Source organism: Polypterus senegalus, chromosome 3, assembly GCF_016835505.1.
Source record: "Polypterus senegalus isolate Bchr_013 chromosome 3, ASM1683550v1, whole genome shotgun sequence".
In the NCBI taxonomy this organism is placed as follows: domain Eukaryota; kingdom Metazoa; phylum Chordata; class Cladistia; order Polypteriformes; family Polypteridae; genus Polypterus; species Polypterus senegalus.
The window spans coordinates 297261706-297279343 of NC_053156.1; the positions used below are offsets into that span (position 1 = coordinate 297261706).

Here is a 17638-nt window from a genome sequence, read left to right on the forward strand (position 1 = left end):
TGTGGAGAAGAACGACAGAGAATCCCCAGATCCAGGTGAGTGAAGCTCATCACGTCAGACCCAAGAATACTCTAAAGGGGCTTCAACTAGGTACTGAGTAAAGGGTCTGAAAATTTGTGTGAATGTTATAGTTCATTTATAAAAAAATGTTAAAAATGTCCAAGAATTTCTAAAATCTTGCCTTTGCTTTGTCATTCTGAGGTATTGAATGTTGCTTGATGAGGGAAACGATGAATTAAAATGATTTTAACAGAAGCCTGAAATACAACAAAAAGAGTAAAAAGTGAGGGGAGGTCTGAAGACTTTCTGGGGGCACCACATTGCTGTGTTTAACAGCACTTTTAAGGCAGAGCCACAACAGAAAGCCCAGATCTTAGGATCTCAAAGACTTGGCTTCTTCACTTGGCCAATGAGTTTCTGTTCCCTAACTGACCATCAGCATTTTTGATTTTCTCTGGAGGGGTCCCATTTCATGTAGGGACCTAACCAACATCTGGTTGGTGTCCATCATGTGACGAAATCTCCCTACTTCCAGGCAGAACCACTACTGCAGAGCTCTCACATTAACAGCAAATCACAAGGCCTCAACTGGCAAGCAAATCACATGGATGAAACTTCAGAACGTAAAACCCCCAACACTGCAGATCTGTAGGAAAACAGCTGATGCTGGTGGTGGTCACAACCACAACTGGTGACGGCATGGTGACAGCCCTCTCTACGCACTTATTTATCACTCTTTTCTCGTCTCGCTCACAGTGCAACGTCGGCCAGAGATGAACTCCACTCCGCCACCTCGACTGCTGCTCTTGGTGTTACCGTTTCTGCTTCTGCTGCAGACATGGCCCAGCCTGGCTGAAGAGACACAAGTATTACCAACGTGCACTGGCTACCCAGGGATACCAGGCACACCGGGCAACAATGGACTGCCAGGGAGAGATGGACGAGATGGAAAAGAGGGAAGAGAAGGAACAAAGGGAGAGAAGGGTAAGATAAAGTGGGGCACACAGGACCTGGAAAGGGGGATCATCAGGGAAAGGAAAAGCCGGCAGATGTGACAACCTGTAGCTGGCACGGGTGCCACAGTGAATGGGCGCTACACACCTGCCGTTATAGTCAGCTTCAGAATTAGAAATGATTCGGTGGAGACAACGCTGGTTGGAAGAAAAAGCCACCTTCATTACAACATCATTTATTTCTATAGCACATTTTCATACAAATAATGGAGCTCAAAGTGCTTTACACAATGAAGAAAAGAAAAATAAAAGACAAAGTAAGAATTAAAATAAGACAACACTAATTAACATAGAATAAAAGTAAGGTCCGATGGCCAGGGAGGACAGAAAAAACAGAAAAAACTCCAGATGGCTGGAGAGAAAAAATAAAATCTGCAGGGGGTCTGTGGCCACGAGACCACCCAGCCCCCCTCTAGGCATTCTACCTCACATAAATGATCAGTCCTCATTGTATTTAGGGTTCTCATGGAAGGACTTGATGATGACCGTCATGTAGACTTCTGGCTTTTAATCCATCAATGTAGGAACATCACGGTGCTTTGATCAGGTGGTGGTGGTGCAGGTCGCCACCACAGAAAACCAGGAAAAGAAACAGAAGAGAGTGTAGGGGTTAGTATGGATTTTAGAGCCACCATGAATAATAATGATAATTAATTGAATATACAGAGCATCAGGATTAAATTAAAATGAATTTATGAGAAGGCCATGTCTGTAGTACTAGGGTGTTGTACCGTGTTAGCTATTATGAATGTAGAGAAAAGCCAAGCAAAATGACACCTTTTATTGGCTAACTAAAAAGATTACAATATGCAAGCTTTCGAGGCAACTCAGGCCACTTCTTCAGGCAAGATGGCCAAGTTAAAGTAATGAGTTTTTAGGGTCGTGTACTTTTTGGTATTTGAAATTTCATTTTAGAAGCAAAAACGAAAAAACGAAAATGAAAGGAATTTTCAGATTTAGATCTTTGATTAAAGAATAAAATGAGAGAAAATAAGATATTTTGTAATTCTGTGGTAACAAATAGCAGTCATAAACTTAAAATTACACATACTTTTCTGGATTTATTTGTGATTCAAATAATGAAAGTGTAATAGCTCAAAAATAACAAAACAGACGCATTTTCGTTGTCTGAAACCGTAAGTACTTCTTCTTCTGTATGATTTTTGACGACACGTGCGAACCTCCCAACGTCCTCCTCACGAGACATCGGCCGACGGCCTTGAAGTTACACTGGCATCAGCAGAGGATGGACCATCACGTTGTTTTCCAGAACAGTAAAAGAGTGACACTCTGGGACGAGGACATGACTGCAGAAAAACACAAAGACACAAAGTCACATCTTTCCGGTAAAAATACAAACTTTGTTTCATTGATGTAGCAGTTGTTTTATGAACATTATTGTTATTACTTACTGTGAAACAGCGAACATTTGGTGATTTCATTTACTAACACTAAGTCTGGCAATTTTTATAGTGCTAGCATTTTGAATGTGTGTAAATGTGTGAATGGTTCCTCATTGACAAATGTAACACATGTTAAGAAAACTTTCTGTAAATCACGTCGCTCTACTAACGTGTTACAGTTTTGCGCACTGTTAATACTCGAAACGTTTACTAGCTATAGTAGCGGTAAAGTCAATGAGCAACCATTCAAAATGCTAGCCCTCTAAAAATTGCCAGACTTACTGTTAGTAAATGAAATCACCAAATGTTGGCTGTTTCACAGTAAGTAACAACAATAATATTCATATACGAGCTGTTACATCAATGAAGCAAAGTTTGCAAAGCTTGTATTTTTAACCGAAAGATGCGACTCAGTGTCCTCGTCCTGGAGTGTCACCTCTTTTACTGTTCTGAAAAACAACGTAACGGTCCATCCTCTGCTGATGCCATGCAGTGTAACTTCAAGGCTGTTGATCGATGTCTTGTGAGGAATACGTTGGGAGGTTCGCACGTGTCTTCAAAAATCACACAGAAGAAGAAGTACCTCCATTTTCAGACAACGAAAATGCGTTGGTTTTGTTGTTTTTGAGCTATAACACTTTCATTATTTGAATCACAAATAAATCCAGAAAAGTATGTGTAATTTTAAGTTTATGACTGCTATTTGTTACCACAGAATTACAAAATATCTTATTTTCCCTCATTTTATTCTTTAATCAAAAATCTAAATCTGAAAATTCCTTTCATTTTCGTTTTTTCATGTTTGCTTCTAAAATGAAATTTTAAATACCAAAAAGTACACGGACCCTCAAAAACAACAAAAACAACGCATTTTCGTTGTCTGAAAACGGAGGTACTTCTTCTTCTGCGCGATTTTTAACGAATTTGTTGTTTTTGAGCTATAACACTTTCATTATTTGAATCAAAAATAAATCCAGAAAAGTATGTGTAACTTTAAGTTTATGACTGCTATTTGATACCACAGAATTACAAAATACCTTATTTTCCCTCATTTTATTCTTTAATCAAAAATCTAAATCTGAAAATTCCTTTCATTGTCGTTTTTTCATGTTTGCTTCTAAAATGAAATTTTAAATACCAAAAAGTACACGGACCTTTTAGCAGTTTGTTTAAAGTGCTCCACCGTATCAGCCTGGTGAATTTCTATCGGTAAACTCGTATTTTAGATTTTAGGTTCATAGCAGCAGAAGGCCGCCCGCCTCACCACTTCTTTTAAGTTTTGTTCTTGGAATTCTAAGCAAACACTCATTTGAAGATCTAAGGTTACGATTTGGAGTGTAAGGTGTCAGACATTCCGATATATAAAATGGAGCAGATTATTTAAGGCTTTATAAACCATAAGCAGTATTTTAAAGTCAATTCTGAATGACACAGGCAACCAGTGTAGTGACATTAAAACTGGAGAAATGTGTTCGGATTTTCTTTTCCTAGTTGGGATTCTAGCAGCAGCATTCTGCACTAGTTGTAAACGATTTATATCTTTTTTGGGTGGTCCTGAGAGGAGTGCGTTACAGTAATCTAGTCGACTGAAAACAAAAGCGTGAACTCATTTCTCAGCATCTTTCACTGATATGCGAGGTCTAACTCTAGCTATATTTCTTAAGTGAAAAAATTATTAGGCTTCATAACAAATAAAAGTTGCAATCTGCTGACTAAACTGAAACCTTTAGGCTTTATAGTATGCTTATTATTGGGCTGAGTGTTTAATGGATGAATTTGTTGGGTTTTTTTTTGCAAGTCAATGTTATTATTTCACAAACCATGGTACATTTGTGTTTGTTCTAAAGTCAAGCATATTCTATACATATTTTTGAAATATCTTGTCCTCACTGGAGCTTTATAATGAAGATTATAAGGAACAAAGCAAAATTAAAAGTTTAAAAACTTACTGACTTTGTTTTTCAAGGCAAGAAAGTAATTGAGCCTTAATCCGTGTCTTGGAATTACACACACATTGCTAAATGGCTCATTTTCAAATAACAAAACAGCAATACTATGAGATTCAGCCAATTTCAAAAGGAGACCAGCCTTTAATTTGATATAAAAGAAGGGTAGAACTGGGTGTCACCTGCATATGAGTGCAAATCAACAGTATGTTTCCTAATGATAGATCCCAATGGAAGAATGTAAAATGAAAACAGCAAAGGTCCCAGTACTGAGCCCTGCGGGACACCATATTGATATGGTGGACATACTGTCAGCACATTTCTGTATATACTGGAATTGAAATAACTAAACAAGACGAGCGCAGTGCCTGTAAGCCCAATATCATTTTCGCTTATATTATAACAACATAATTAGGGCAGAGTGGTGGCTCTGAGGCTAAGGATCTGCTCTGTGTGGCGGACAGCAATATCTCATGCCCGGCAGGGACCCCCCCTGCTGCATCTGTCTTGGGGGAGCAACCATGGGCAGCTCAATACCTCCCCCGGGACGCTTGGTGGCAGCCTCCCTGGCGGACGGTGATCCCCCAGCCTGTCGCATGGCTCCACGGGAGATGGAGTCCTCCACAGCCTGGTTGGGGGCTCGGATGGCCGCTAGGGGGAGCTGCATGGCTGGATGAATCTTCAGCCCCACCCGGAAGTGCAATTAGGACCAGGTGGTCAAGCACCTGGAACGCTTCTGGGTGGGCTTTAAAAAGGGCCAGCCACCACCATTCAATGGCCAGAGTCAGGAGGAGAAGGACTAAGCTTCAGGAGGAGTGGTGGTAGAGGAGAGAAAAGAGTGTGTTGAGTTGCAGTTGTGCTTTGGGGACTGCGTATTGCCTGTGGGTCACGGGGAAGACGTGCACCCACAGGTGAAAGAAAAATAAAAGTTTGTTTATTTTTATACGTACCTCCGTGTCCATCTGTGTCGGGTCAGGCGCCTATATAGCGTCTTTGTTACAACTAGTGTCCCGAAGGTTGCTGGTTCGAATCCCCGTCAGGATCAAAAGAGATCCTACTCTGCTGGGCCCTTGAGTAAGACCCTTAACCTGTAGTAGCTCCAGGGGCGCTGTACAATGGCTGACCCTGCGCTCTGACCCCAAGAGGTATGCAAAAACTAACAAATTCCTAATACAAGAAATTGTATAAGGTGAAATAAAGAGCAAAAAAAAAAAATTAGTTTCCTTCATCAGAGGATATCAGAATGTCATTTACAGCACAAATTAGTTCACTTTCTGTACTATGACCAGACTGGAATTTCTCAAATAAATTGTAATGTGTAAGGTGTGACTGAAGCTGATTGGCGACTACATTTTCTAGTATTTTAGAGAAAAAAGGTAAATGCCATTGTTTTAACTTGCACTCCAATATAAAAACGCAAAGGAAAAAAATACATACATGACGATAGTACCTTTTATTTAACTGACAAAGCCTTACCCAAAAAGTTCAAAGCTCTTCCATTCCACATTGACATGAAGATTAGACTGGTGCATTGGCAGCCCCCACATTCCTCACCAAATAGGCTACAGTCAGGATCATGGAGACCCCTCTCCTGCTATGAGGCATCTTACGTACATAGCACGGCTGAAGCCACTTAGAAATCCAACATCTTTGAAGGGCTCACCACATTCGCTCATTACACCATTATGTTAAAAGTGGAATATTGGAAATAAATTTAAAAATGTATTTTGTATAACAAGTTCATTTGTTATGATTCTTTCAGGGGAAATTGGTGCCCAAGGTCCTCCAGGAAATGACGGACCAGCTGGACTACCAGGATTCCAAGGTACCCCAGGAGATGCTGGGCCGAGAGGTAAGACCCCCAAATGTGTGTGTGTTTTTAAATACATATTTCAGCGTTTCACTCCTAGAACATCCTGGAACTTGACTAGCACTTCCATTTCTAATATTTCCTGCTCTACTTGAAGCAACATCTAATCACGGAATCTCACTTACACTAACCAACACGTTGTCGGCCAAATGAAAATCGGTACAGGATCTCCTAGCTCTTTGCTGATGATTTGGTCATGTTGGCTCCACTGAGTGGTGACCTCAAGTGTGCGCTAGGGTGGTTATCAGCCGAGTGTGAAGTGGTTGAGGTGAGAATCAGAACCTCCAAGTCAGAGGTCATGGATTTCAACCACAAAAAGGTGGAGTGCACTCTTCAGGTTGGGGAGAAGATGCTACCTGATGCTGCCTGAAATGGAGTAGTTTGATTATCTTGGGATCTCGGTCACTAGTGAGGGGAGAGTTGATCAAGAGATCAGACATTATGTGGACATTGTACCAGTCCGTCATTAAGAAGAGAGAGTGTGGAACAAATGGCAAAGTTCTCGATTTACCGGTCGATGAACATTCCGGCCCTCATCTGTGGCCGCAAGCTTTGGGTAGTGAACAAAAAAACTAGATCAAGGACACAAGCTGCAGGAATGAGCTCCTCTCACAGGGTGTCTGGACTCGACCTTAGTAGTAGTTTGAGGACTGCAGACATTCAGAAAAACTTACAGCTTAAAGTAGAGCTGCTGCTCCCCAACATTGAAGTGGTTCAGGCGCTGGAACAGGACACCTTCTTGTCTAGGTGTTATGGGAATGTCCAGCCAGGAGAAGATCTCGGGGCAGACCCAAGACATGCTTGAGAGATTACATCTCCCAAGTGACTTGAGAACACCACGGTGTTCCTCAGGGATGATGGAAGAGGTGGAAGGGAAAAGAGATGTTAGGGCATCTTAGGGTCTGTTGACCCTGATCCAAATAAATGATAGAGGATGGATGGAATGATGGATTGTTATTGAGTAAAATTCATAATTAAAATGTATGTTCTCTAAAAAAAATCTGTTTTAGTTATCTTATGATTGGCGCATGGAACAGAAAACTCTTTGTGCACGCCAGCTGCGTGATGACTCGGCTGAGTGTAACAAGTTAGATCTTGCACAATTCATTGCAATCAAATGTCGCAGTTTCCATTTGAACTTCGTGGTGGTGAGACGCTAATTGTTGAGAGATGTTAGATGGTTGTGGTTCTGCAGGTGAGGTTGGCTATCCAAAATACACTATGGCTAATAAACTAACTGAAAGTGAAGTGTTCTGTTCTGTGACACCACATGATTTTTTATTCTTATTTCACACCCTCCCTATCCTCTATTAACATGTGTTAACCACAAATATGCTCACATTTGGTGTCACAGCTCCAAAGGTGGTTTACGAAATAATTTCTAAGTGGTATCCATCTACTGATCACCTCGTTTTTAGATGTCAACATGTTAATTAAGCTCTCTCAGAGACCATCAATAATTATTGATACATTTGTATCGTTTCAGGAGAAAGAGGCCTGCAAGGTCCCCCAGGGAAATCAGGGCCATCAGGGGAGATGGGACTCAAAGGAGAAAAGGGAGATCCAGGACCAGTTGGCATCCCAGGTATCCAGTTCCAGAATGTCATCCCTTAATTGGCCTGTGCAGTCAGTGCGTTAGACATTGTGTATCTTTACACTGGTTGGGCTGGTGCAGCATCTTAACATCATCTGCTAAGTTCCTCAAATGGGTGCAACCAAGAAACTCCACTTAATACATTTGCATTGGCTAGTGAGGTGCTGGAGAGAAGATTGGTGTGGGCAACATAAAACAACAACATAACTTATAGTTGGTGTGTCTTACAGTGATGATCTTCATGCCATGTTAGTGCTAGCAAAGTAACAAAAAGGTGTAACAACAAGAGAAGACAACGTCAGTACCTGCATAATCGGAATATGTTAAACATGAAGTGAGTCTTCCTCATAAATGGCATTCTCTCAGGGTAACTAAAGCCGCTTTTCCACTGCATAGTACGGCACGACACGGTTCGGTTCAGCTCACTTTTGCGGGGCTTTCCACTGGGAACAGTACCTGGTACCTGGTCCTTTTTTTAGTACCACCTCAGCCGAGGTTCCAAGCGTGCCGAACTGTTACCAAAATGTGACGTGTAAACTCTGCTGGTCACTGATTGGCCGGAGAAAATCGTCATTACTGCGTCACTGGCTATTCTTTTCTTTAAAGGTACAGACACGCGGAAGTTTCGAAAGTTCTCCAGCCACTGAGTGTTTGTAAAACCGGGAACAATCACATCCCACCACTCTGAAGCACGGTTAAATGTCCAAACAGATGGTCTGTTGCGGCGACTTTTTTGCAAAATGTGGAAGATCTGTAATATACAGAATCAGCATTTTAATGTTACACTGGCAGTTAAGTTCATTTTATGCTTTGCAACAGTGATAAAAGTTAGCTAGTGATGTGCTTTTTTTAGATGCTTAACCTTGCGCGTCGTCGAGCTAAAGTGTTGCCGTTGTCTGCGTGTTGTAAAAGTTCCACGGTGTCACGGCAGTAGAGGCGGTGCAACTATAACGACACGTGAATAATCCCGCCCACTCTAAAGCGGTACTAAACTGCAGTCGAAACGCAAACCGAGCCGAACTGAGCCGAACCAAGGTGAGCTGTACTGAACCGTGCTGTGCCGTACTATGCAGTGGAAAAGCGCCTTAAGATGGCAGCCGCTCCAGTTAAGATGTGTATAGGCAGGAAGAGGCAGGTCCAGGTGGGCAGGCCCAGGAAGTGACATCGGAGGAGGAGGAGAGCTGTCGATCTTCCTCTCTACAGGGGGAGGAGAAGAAAGGTCGTTATCACACAGCGCCAACCACTGGATTGTTGGAGAATTACCAGCACAAAAACTCTTACACTGCCTCCCATGTGCAACCACGTGACAGTAAATACTGAAAATGATAAAGTCACCTAGTGTGGTACTATTAGGCAGTAGCAAGATAAGGACAATCCATTTTAAAAATGTTCTTACATTTACATTAGGAAGGGAAACATAACAAAAAAGTGCAGCACAACACAATCTTCTCAATCAAACTTGTAGTTTTAAAGTGCTTGTCATCTGATTTTTTTATTTCTTTTTTTTTTTTGTTTAGGACCACCACACAATGAGATCCAGATTGCACAACTGGAAACCCAGCTTCAATCAATTTCCAAGATGTGGGACAAATTCTCTAAACTTGGAAGACGTAAGTAGCACAGCTGTGAGTGCCATTTAAATGCAGTAACACCAGCTATACAGGCATGTGAAAAAGTAAGTTCACCCCATGGAAATTGAAAGCTACGTGCTGTGACCGGACAGGCAAGGGAAGGCAGGAAATTGCCTGTGGACCCTAAACCGTGAGGGTGCCCATAAGAATGTTCATTTACATTGTGGAAGCTGGCCCAGACACAGACAGGCAGACACGTTCATGTCACCCACAAACACGTTTATTTACACTATTTACAAGAGTCAAGTGCACCACAAACCCCCAAAGTCCTGGCCACACAATGCCTTTCTCTTCAGACCGCCTCCTTCTCTCTTCTCCAGCTCAGTCCACTCCACTCCCGACTCTTGCCTTGAATGAAGGGAGGCGGCCCCTTTTATTATCACCCGGATGTGCTCCAGGTGGGTTCCGGCAATCACCCGCCGACATGCCCCTGTGTGACGGAAGTGCCGGCTGCATCCCCGGAAGCACTCTGGGTGTCCCTGCTTTTCTTCCCCCCAGCACTTCCTGGTGTGGCGGAAGTGCTGAGGTCCAGGGCTCCAAAGGCATGAGGGCGCCCCCTGGCGGTGACCACAGGCCCCTACAGGGTGGCCCCCAAAGCAACCAGAGTGGCAGCCCCCACGTGATCCAAGGCGGGCGCACGCCTTCTTCCGGTCCTTCATGGCGTCCCGGCTGGGTCGTCGCCCCGGGCACCTATGACAACATATCTAGTCTTTGCAAGGACAAAACCAGAATGAAAATGACACATATTGTAGCATCAACACACAACAACACTGTTGGAAACCCCCGCCAAGGGGGGCTCCAGTCTCTGTTGTGAGAGTGTCTGTGATTGAGGAATGTTACTTAAATGTAATCAGTGCCCCCTTCATAATTCACAAAGAAGATTGTACTTAGACTTTGATTGCTTTGAATTGCCTTGCTGGTAACTATCTTATGCCTTTAGTGCTCTTCGGACCTTCATGTACTTAAAGAGCAAGTCAAGTCAAGCTGGGGAGTGTGCACTGGTACAACACGTGGCCGCACCCACAACACGGCGAAACAACTCGGGATCCCGGTTTGCAACCCCCCCAGGCAGACACGCGGTCAAGTCCCACCCTCCAGAAATGACCCTCTATCTGCCGCAGCCAGGTGTTAAGTGGGTGACCACTTGGCTTGGTCCAGCCACTCAGGTCCCCAACAATGAGGATCTTATGAACTGGATCACCCTCTGGGAAACGCGCCACATGGCCATAGTGCCGTAACTGACACTCCCTTACAATGCAGGTAATGCACCTCATTCTGGATCCCATGAGCAACAGCTCATTCAACACAAAGTCAAACCAGCGGTACCCAAGGATTTTACAGAGAGACACACAAGAAGGAGTCCAGTCTTCGTCTCAGGTCACTGGATAGCGTCCATGTCTGGCAACCATATAGCAAGACAGGAAGCACCAGGACTCTAAAGACTTGGACCTTTGTCCTTTTGCATAGATATCGGGAGCACCACACACCCCTTTACAGCGACCTTATGACCCCCCATGCTCTCCTAATCCGTCTACTGACTTCAAAGAAAGAGTCACAAAAGACATGAATGTCACTGCCAAAGTAAGTAAACCTCTGAACAAGGTCAACACTCTCTCCACAAACAGAGCATTTCTGTGAGAATTAATCTTATCTATATATATAATTCACTAAGGGCACGCAAGACAGTGAGCGCAAGCAAGACAGAGCCCTGCCCGCCAACTCTAAAACCATGGGATACGCTCGACAGAGCCCTGCCTGCCAACTCTAACCCTCCTACCGCATCATGGGATACGCACAACAGAGCCACGCATGCCAACTGTAACCATCCTTCCGAGTCCAGCGTCGCTCTCGAGGCACGCAACAACTCACCAAACACAGCCTCAGTCGCTTTCGTCTGTGCAAAAGTTCACATGCACCTCTGAGCCACGTTGACTTTACACCGCACGCAAGACAGAGAGCCACGATCGCCAACTCACAGAGCCCCACCCGCCAACTCTAACTAAGGGCAAGCAAGACAGAGAGCGCACGCAAGACAGAGAGCCACGCCCGCCAACTCACAGAACCCCGCCCACCAACTCTAAGACCATGGGATACGCACGCATTTAGCGTATAAATGGATATAAATAATTGCATGTAAACGATTCGCCAAAATCTGTTGTATGTAAACGATACTGTTTAAATCGTTCCTGTTTTTTCATCAGAAAACCCGGTTTCCACGTCTACCTGTATTAGTTTAAATGGCACTTTTGCCACTCGCAATAGGGCGGACGCGCTGACTTATCGTGTCGACTGGGCAACACAGGGAATGTGGCGTCTATCTATATATGTCTGTGTTTTCCGTAGCCTGGTACAGGAAGGTACTCTCTCGACCATTGGCATTGGTTTCGCTCCTTGCTCTTTTCGTTATACTGCGAGGGTGGTTTCCTAAGCCTTTGTTATACTGAATTCCTTTCTCACCGTTTTCCGTTCCTATTCTTACACCGTGCTTCGGCTAGTATCTTATAAAGCTTCTATGTGGCTCTTTTTGAATGTAGCCAGGGTTTTTGGTAGGAATTCAACCTCTAGTGGGCATTTGCAAAATGCTTTTAGGACTTACATTTGCATTAAGTTCATGAAAGGGGGGTTTGTCCACATGGCCATAGAGTGTATGTGGTAAGCCGGGATCAGGAACTGATATCATTGAAGAGTGTAAGAGATGAGACACTAGAAACAGCAGGGGTCTTATTTATGAAACCTTGCTTGGATTTGGGCATGAAAATCTGGGTACACCAAAAACAGGAAAAACTCCCCCCAGAAAATGGAAGAAACCTTGGGAAAGGCAGTTCAAAGAGTGACCCCTTTCCAGGTAGGTTGGGCATGCAGTTGGTGTCAAAAAACGGGGTAAATATAATACAACAGACAGAACAGAACACAAGTAATCCTCAATACAATACAATACAATAGTGCAATAGAAATATTACAAGTACAAAGCAGAATTCAACAGTAGATGATATCACATCATAGGATTTGGATTTGTTTTAGAGTTACGGAGACCTCGGCCATCATGTTGCCTCCCCCTATTTGCCATTCCACAGTTGACTCAGCTCTGGGTCAACCAATCTGATGAAAGGAACTCTCTACTGCGATCCCCCATCAGAGGTGACTTTTCCTTAGGCAGGCAAAACAACTTGGCAGGTGGACCGTGGTACCAAGTGCCACATTTGAGTACCGAGAAGAGAAACAAAATATGTGAGGGTTAGTAACAAATTATAACTGTCATATGACTTATGTTTTAGTGCTAATGACTAACAACAGACATGCAGTCTGTATAGTTAATCAGCAGCTCTAATCAGGGTGTGCTAAACTGAAGTCGTGAGTCTTCAGCTGGGATTTGAGAGCTGAGACTGAAGGGGCATCTCTTATAGTAGCAGGCAGACCACTCCACAGTTTCGGGGTCTTCTAACTAAAAGCTTGACCTCCCACTGTTATTTTATTAATCCTTCAGATCATAAGCAGACTGGCATCTTGAGATCTTAATGTACGTTATGGTTTGTAAGTAATAATAAGTTCAGATAAGTAAGCCAGACCTTGGCCATTTAAGACTTAATATTTTAAAAGGAGGATTTTGAATTCGGATTCTCCCCTAAATTTGGGTTTATGTGTTCATCTAATAATTCTTGCAACAGCTTTTTGGATTAACTAAAAGCTGTATAAAGAGCAATTTGAACATCCAGTGAACACAGCATTGCAGTAATCAATCTTACTACAAATAAATGCATGAATGAATTTCTCAGTATCCCACTTATTTAGAAAGCGCCTTAATTTCTCAACATTTTTAAGATGGAAGAAACATGATTTGGACAACTTTGTAATGTGCGCTTTAAATGACATGCTAGAGTATGAGATTGGGGGCTGATTTAGTAAAATTCATGGTGATTCCAACTGAGTTAAATAATGACTAAATATTGTTGTGATCAGCGTCATTCCCTCCAATGATTAACATCTCTGTTTTATTTGTGTTTAAAGACAAGTAGTTCTCATCCATCCACTCCTTTAATTCACTAACACAACTAATTAAAGTCAACATCGGAGAAACTTAATTTGATCTAAATGACAGGTATAACTGGGTGTCATCTGCATACAAGTGAAAATTAACATGATGTTTCCTAATGAGAGATCCCGGTGGAAGCATGTAAAGTGAAAACAGTAAAGGTCTGAGTACTGAGCCCTGCGGGACACCATATTGAACTTCTGTGTATAATGATGGAGTCCTGTCAGCACATTTCTATACGTACTGGAACAGATTTGATAAATAAGAACTAAACGAGGCAAGGACAGCGCCAGTAAGCCCAATGTCAGCTTCAATGTAGTAAAATAGAATGGTCAATGGTGTCAATTGCTGTGCTTAATTCTAACAACATAATTAGAGTGGAGTTTCCTTCATCAGAGGATATCAGAATGTCGTGTACAACCCGCGTTAGTGCCGTTTCTGTACTGTGACCAGTGTGGAAACCAGACTGGAATTTCTCAAATAAATTGTGATGCGTAAGGTGTGACTGAAGCTGATCGGCGACTACTTTTTCAAGTAGTGTGTCCCATAACTGAGCCTGCCCTTTTAATTAGCTTATTGATTCAGTGGGCCTCTCCTGAAGTGACATTACCAGCCAAGCACACCACGTTGGCCATTATAGAGTCATAGAAGATATGAAGGATGTCACTTCCCACGTTAAAAGTACGCAGTTTCCTAAGGAAAAAGAGCCCATTCTGCCCTTTCTTCTATAGTTCCTCTGTGTTCTGACAACAGTCCAACCTGTCATTAATGTGTGGACCCCCAAGTACTTGCAGGAGTGGACCACCTCTGCATCCATACTCTGATTAATGACCAGGTGCAGAGGCTGTTTGGTGCGACAAAAGTAAATAAGCAATTCTTTGTTTTTTCTGATATTACCGTCTTTACTCGTGTGCCACACGTCCTCATGTAAGACGTGCACCCTAATTTTTACAAAGAAAATCGCGAAAATCATTTTGCCCCGTGTACGACGCACGTTGTGATTGTATAGGAAGTATTTAGGGCAAATGAAATGCCCTTCTGTTTTTGTTGCATGGCGAAAGTTTTTCTTTCTTCCATCACCAATCTCGAACACATGACTCTGGAACACCATACTTGCGACCTGTTGCCCGATTTCCTGTCTTCTCTGCTTCAAAAATCACTTTTAGTTTCTCTCCCGCTGTGAAGGAGTGTAAACACTTGCTACTATCCATGCTGAATGACGACGCCAAACTGATTCAAAAACAAGAGCGAGCGAGTGAGCGACAAAGAGAGAGAGCGAGCGAGCCCAAGAAACAAACATTACAGAATTACATTTCCTCGTGTATGACGCGCACCTGATTTTCTGATGCTAATTTTTGGGAAAAAATGTACACGTGGTACACACGTAAATACGGTAAGTAGCAGACAATTCTCCTTGCAAACATCTCCACCTGTCTCCTCTCCTCTGCCTCATCCCCCTTTTATCAATACACCCCATAGCTGCAGCATCATCTGAGAACTTCTGCAAGTGACATGGCTTCCTGTTCTATTTGTAGTCGGAGGCGTACAGAGTGAGTCGAAAAGCAGACAGGCCTGTCCCTTGTGGTACTCCAGTGGTCCTCATGCACTTCTTGAGTCTCACAAATGGTGGTCTGCCTGACAGGTAGTCCATCATCCAGTACACCACAGGCTCATCCCCCTGCATATCTCTGAGTTTACCCCTTAACAGGGATGGCCTGATGGTATTGAAGGCAGTTGAGAAATCAAAAAACATCAATCCTGCAGTCCTGCCATCTTTGTTCAGGTGAGAACAAGCCTTGTGGAGCAGATAGATAATCGCATTCTCCACTCCCATGTTTGTCCAATAGGCAAACTGCAGTGGGTCCAGGTGGTCTACCACAACAGGACTCATAAAATCCAGGACTAGTTTCTCCATTGTCTTCATGATATGAGTCGTAAGTGCCGCTGGCCTGTAGTCATGAACGTCACATTACAATGACTTTTTTGTTTTTTCTCAGGTTTTACTTTTACCCACTGGACAGTTCATAAACACAAACTCTTGGCAGTCACCCACACGAAGGGCAACTTTGAAAATGTCCTGAAGCTCTGCAGAGAGGCCGAAGGTTTGATGTTCTACCCAGAAGACGAAGAAGAAAACAGCATCCTCCAAGCGTTTCACAGGAAAGTGGGAGTGCTGTACGTTGGCGCCACTGACACAAAGACAGAGGGCACCTTCACAGACCTTAACGACAGGCCGTTATCGTTCACTAAGTGGCAGGCTGGAGAGCCCAATAACTCAGGAGGCAACGAGAACTGCATCCATACTTTGGATAATGGAGAGTGGAATGACACCTCCTGCAATGGTGAATTTTACACTGTATGCCAGTTTTAATCGGGCTTTGTAAAGTTTGAGTTCCGTCCTGGAATGGAAAATAGGAAATTTTTGAACTGCAGACTGTTTATTTTTAATTTTAATTATTTTGCTCAAATGAACCAGGATGAATTGAATTTGCAGGACTTCAAGGACCCTTTCTTTTCTTGTACATTCTTTCTGTATTGTACCAGTACTAAATGTATCTGTTCCAGTCAATTTATTTCTCAATTAAGTTTATGACCTGGGAATGGGTATAGAAAAGAATCCCCCTTTGAAATATTCCCTTTTTTAATTTACAGCCTTAAATGAAAACACACAACAAATATTTCTTCCCCACTTTACTTACTCAATGCAACCAATAACATTCAAGTGAAAGTTCAGAAAAATTATAAAAAATAAATAAGAAGACCTACTGAGATTAACAAAGGATCACCTCCCCCATGTCAATGTCATTATGTTGACCCCCCTTTGGCTTTAATGACAGCCTTGTCTGTTGATTCTTCTCTACCAGCTTTGCCCACCTAGATTAGCAACAACAACAACAACATTTATTTATATAGCACATTTTCATACAAACAGTAGCTCAAAGTGCTTTACATATTAAAGAATAGAAAAATGAAAGACATAATTATAAAAAATAAATCAACATTAACATCGAATAAGAGTAAGGTTCAATGGCCAGGGGACAGAAAAACAAAAACTCCAGACGGCTGGAGAAAAATAAAATCTGTAGGGATTCCAGACCATGAGACCGCCCAGTCCCTCTGGGCATTCTACCTAACATAAATGAAACAGTCCTCTTTGGATTTAGGGTTCTCACGGAAGGGCTTGATGATGATGATGGTCACGTAGACTTCTTCCTTTTAATCCGTCCATCATTGTTGGAGCATCATGAAGCTTTGAGTAGGTGGAGGTGGCGCAGGCCACCACCACAAAGAAACCGGAAAAAGAAACAGAAAAGAGAGTAGGGGTCAGTACCGATTTTAGAGCCACCATGAATAGTTATTATGATGAATTGAACATACAGAGTATCAGGATTAAGTTAAATTACGATTAAAATGAAGTTATAAAAAGGCCATGTTAAAGTAATGTGTTTTCAGCAGTGTTTTAAAGTGCTCTACTGTATCAGCCTGGCGAATTCCTATTGGCAGGCTATTCCAGATTTTAGGTGCATAACAGCAGAAGGCCGCCTCACCACTTCTTTTAAGTTTTGTTCTTGGAATTCTAAGGAGACACTCATTTGAGGATCTGAGGTTACGATTTGGAATATAAGGTGTCAGACATTCCGATATATAAGATGGGGCGAGATTATTTAAGGCTTTATAAACCATAAGCAGAATTTTAAAGTCAATTCTGAATGACACAGGTAACCAGTGTAGTGACATCAAAACTGGAGTAATGTGTTCTGATTTTCTTTTCCTAGTTAGGATTCTAGCAGCTGCATTCTGCACTAGTTGCAAACGATTTATATCTTTTTGGGTAGTCCTGAGAGGAGTGCGTTACAGTAATCTAGTCGACTGAAAACAAACGCGTGAACTAATTTCTCAGCATCTTTCAGTGATATAAGAGGTCTAACTTTACTTATGTTTCTTAAGTGAAAAATGCTGTCCTAATGATCTGATTAATATGTGATTTAAAATTCAGATTACAGTCAACAATCACCCCTAAGCTTTTTACCTCCGTCTTGACTTTTAATCCTAATGTATCCAGTTTATTTCTAATAGCCTCATTGTATCCATTATTGCTGATCACTAAAATTTCAGTTTCTCTTTATTTAACTTGAGAAAATTACTATTCA

The 17638-nt window shown here is 42.5% G+C and overlaps 1 protein-coding gene across 1 annotated transcript; it reads left to right on the plus strand.

Annotated features, from left to right (window-relative positions):
* The first annotated feature begins 753 nt into the window (after positions 1-753).
* Positions 754-16056, plus strand: LOC120526925 (collectin-46-like). Its single transcript, XM_039750030.1, has 5 exons — positions 754-984; positions 6125-6214; positions 7719-7817; positions 9344-9436; positions 15485-16056. Exons 1-5 carry the CDS (start codon positions 774-776, stop codon positions 15856-15858), a joined length of 867 nt encoding a protein of 288 aa, XP_039605964.1. The 5' UTR covers positions 754-773; the 3' UTR covers positions 15859-16056.
* Positions 16057-17638: the final 1582 nt, after the last annotated feature.